The sequence below is a fragment of the Hemibagrus wyckioides genome, linkage group LG04, assembly GCF_019097595.1.
Source record: "Hemibagrus wyckioides isolate EC202008001 linkage group LG04, SWU_Hwy_1.0, whole genome shotgun sequence".
NCBI classification, from domain to species: Eukaryota; Metazoa; Chordata; class Actinopteri; order Siluriformes; family Bagridae; genus Hemibagrus; species Hemibagrus wyckioides.
In genome coordinates this window covers 11,833,699-11,836,198 of record NC_080713.1, presented here as the reverse complement: position 1 = coordinate 11,836,198, position 2,500 = coordinate 11,833,699, and the positions used below count along the sequence as shown (strand labels likewise).

The window sequence follows — 2,500 nt, the reverse complement described above, 5'->3', positions numbered from 1 at the left end:
ATACTATTACATACACACACATACATACTATACTTACACACACACTCACGCACATAGATACACACATACTGTACATACACACACACACACACATGAACACACATACTGTACATACACACACATGAACACACATACTGTACATACACACACACACACATACTGTACATACACACACACACACATGAACACACATACTGTACATACACACACACACACACTGTACATACACACACACACACATACTGTACATACACACACACACACACACACAAACACACATACTGTACACACACACACACACACACACACACACACACACACACGAACACACATACTGTACATACACACACACACACGAACACACATACTGTACATACACACACACACACACACATACTGTACACACACACACACACACACACGAACACACATACTGTACATACACACACACACACACACACACATACTGTACACACACACACACACACACACGAACACACGTACTGTACATACACACACACACACACACCCTTACCTGCACCTCCGAGTTTGGATCCACAGGTTGCAGTGGAAACCAGTGCTCCTTTCCACTATAATTACACAACTCCTCTTTCCTGAGGGCCACCTTCCCTACACACACACACACACACACACACACACACAGAATCTTAAAGTCTGCTGTTGAAATTCTCAGAAAAAAACCTCACAAATTAGAATCCTCGACTGCATCGTTCATCTGACAAATGATTTTGTTCTTGGCACAAATGGCTCTGCTGCTCCTTCTATTCTGATTCACACTCAGACCTTCAGACATTTCTAACGCCCTTTGTTGTTGACTGTTTATCCTGTTGTGGTGAATGTTTTAAATCAGCATCCTGTGTTGTTTTCTGTAAGATCTCTAGCCTAAGAACTGTACACAGTCTTTCCTGGATTTCAGCTCTTCAAAGCAGTGACAAAAAAAGCATATGTGTATAAATAAATGAAATAACGACACTAACTGATATTCTGAAATTCACACTTATATCATCACTTATTTATGTGTGTAGCTGTGTGTAGATATTTATATATGATGTGTATGATGTACTGTATGCACTAACCGATGGTCAGTTCCCTCTGAAACATAGTCTTGGCATAAACGTAGAAGGACAGGCACTGGAACGGCCTGGGGATCTCAAAGTAGAAATCTTCCCCATAAAACGGGCTGAAACACACAGACGAGTGTGATGAGCACAACGCAAACACACGCCAGAAAGGAAACATTACTGCACAGCGACATAATGTGTCTTCCAGTCTGAAAGAGAACTGTTTTCCAAATGTACGTGAACACTTGCTGTGTGTGTGTGTGTGTGTGTCTTTTTTGGAGAAGGCAGTTCCAGAAATCACTCAAACCAATGCACTATAGTATATACAAAAAAGGCTTGTACACTGTATGATGTATATTAGTGTGGATAATTTTGTTCTTCTTATTAAACATACTCATATTTGTTTAGTGTGCACGTCCACATTTTTTTTTACACACATAAATTCTTTTGATTCTGTTACTCATAAGAACATGTATACAAGTTGTACTAAATGTACACCAAACTCTCTCATCCATGTCTTTATGGACCTTGCTTTGTGCACTGGTGTGCAGTCATGTTGGAACAGGAAGGGGTCATCCCCAAACTGTTCCCACAAAGTTGGGAGCATGAAATTGTCCAAATGTCTTGGTATGCTGAAGCATTAAGAGTTCCTATCACTGGAACTAAGGAGCCAAGCCCAACCCCTGAATTCAATGATTTGTCCCAAAACTTTTGCCAATATAGTGTATGTACATTGTGTATTTGAACGATACACAAACTATGACTACAGTCAAGGGTCAAAGGTTCAGGTTCTGGGTTACTTACACTGCTACACTGGCAGAAATTGTATCCTAAATGATATACTAAACACCAGGGGTCCATAACCATTTTGTACCGTGGACCGGTTTAATACCAGACCTTTTTACCGTGGCCCGGGGGGTGACATTTGTTTTTGGGTCTTTTTAGCATGGGTTAGCTTGCGGACTTACTGGTGTATGGAAAAACCAGCGACTGAGTCAAATGCGGTTGGAAGTGGCAATTGTTCGAAATAGAATACATATAATTTTAAGTTATATATATAAAATTATAAGTTTATTGTTTCTCTGTGGCCCGGTACCAAATGATCCATTGGGGACCCTTGCTATACACTACTGTAAGAAATTACAGACTGCCTCAACCCAGATTCCACTCTGAGGTATATGTTGGAAAGAGCTCATTCTCAAAAAGGCTTAAATATCATAGAGGTATATGTGTAGAACACTAAATGTCTAGCCATTAATCGATTTTATCATGAGATCGGCAGCGACACATCAGGGACCGTCTCTAAATGAAGGGTGTACGTGAGCGTGATTACCATTTAAACAGTAGTATCACCTGTTAATTTGGGGCGATAGCATCTGTAACAATGCCAAGCCAAGGTGTACGTGAGCATGATTACC

General features: G+C 40.5%; 1 protein-coding gene across 3 annotated transcripts in view; it reads right to left on the bottom strand.

Annotated features, from left to right (window-relative positions):
* Nucleotides 1-2,500, bottom strand: part of rasa2 (RAS p21 protein activator 2) — a 46,961-nt gene that overhangs the window by 27,132 nt on the left and 17,329 nt on the right. For all 3 annotated transcript variants that reach the window (XM_058388390.1, XM_058388391.1, XM_058388389.1), the window contains exons 3-4: nt 1,098-1,201; nt 536-630 (exon numbers count right to left, since the gene is read on the bottom strand). In XM_058388390.1, the coding sequence (XP_058244373.1) occupies nt 536-630; nt 1,098-1,201 (199 nt within the window). The remainder of the gene's footprint in view (nt 1-535; nt 631-1,097; nt 1,202-2,500) is intronic.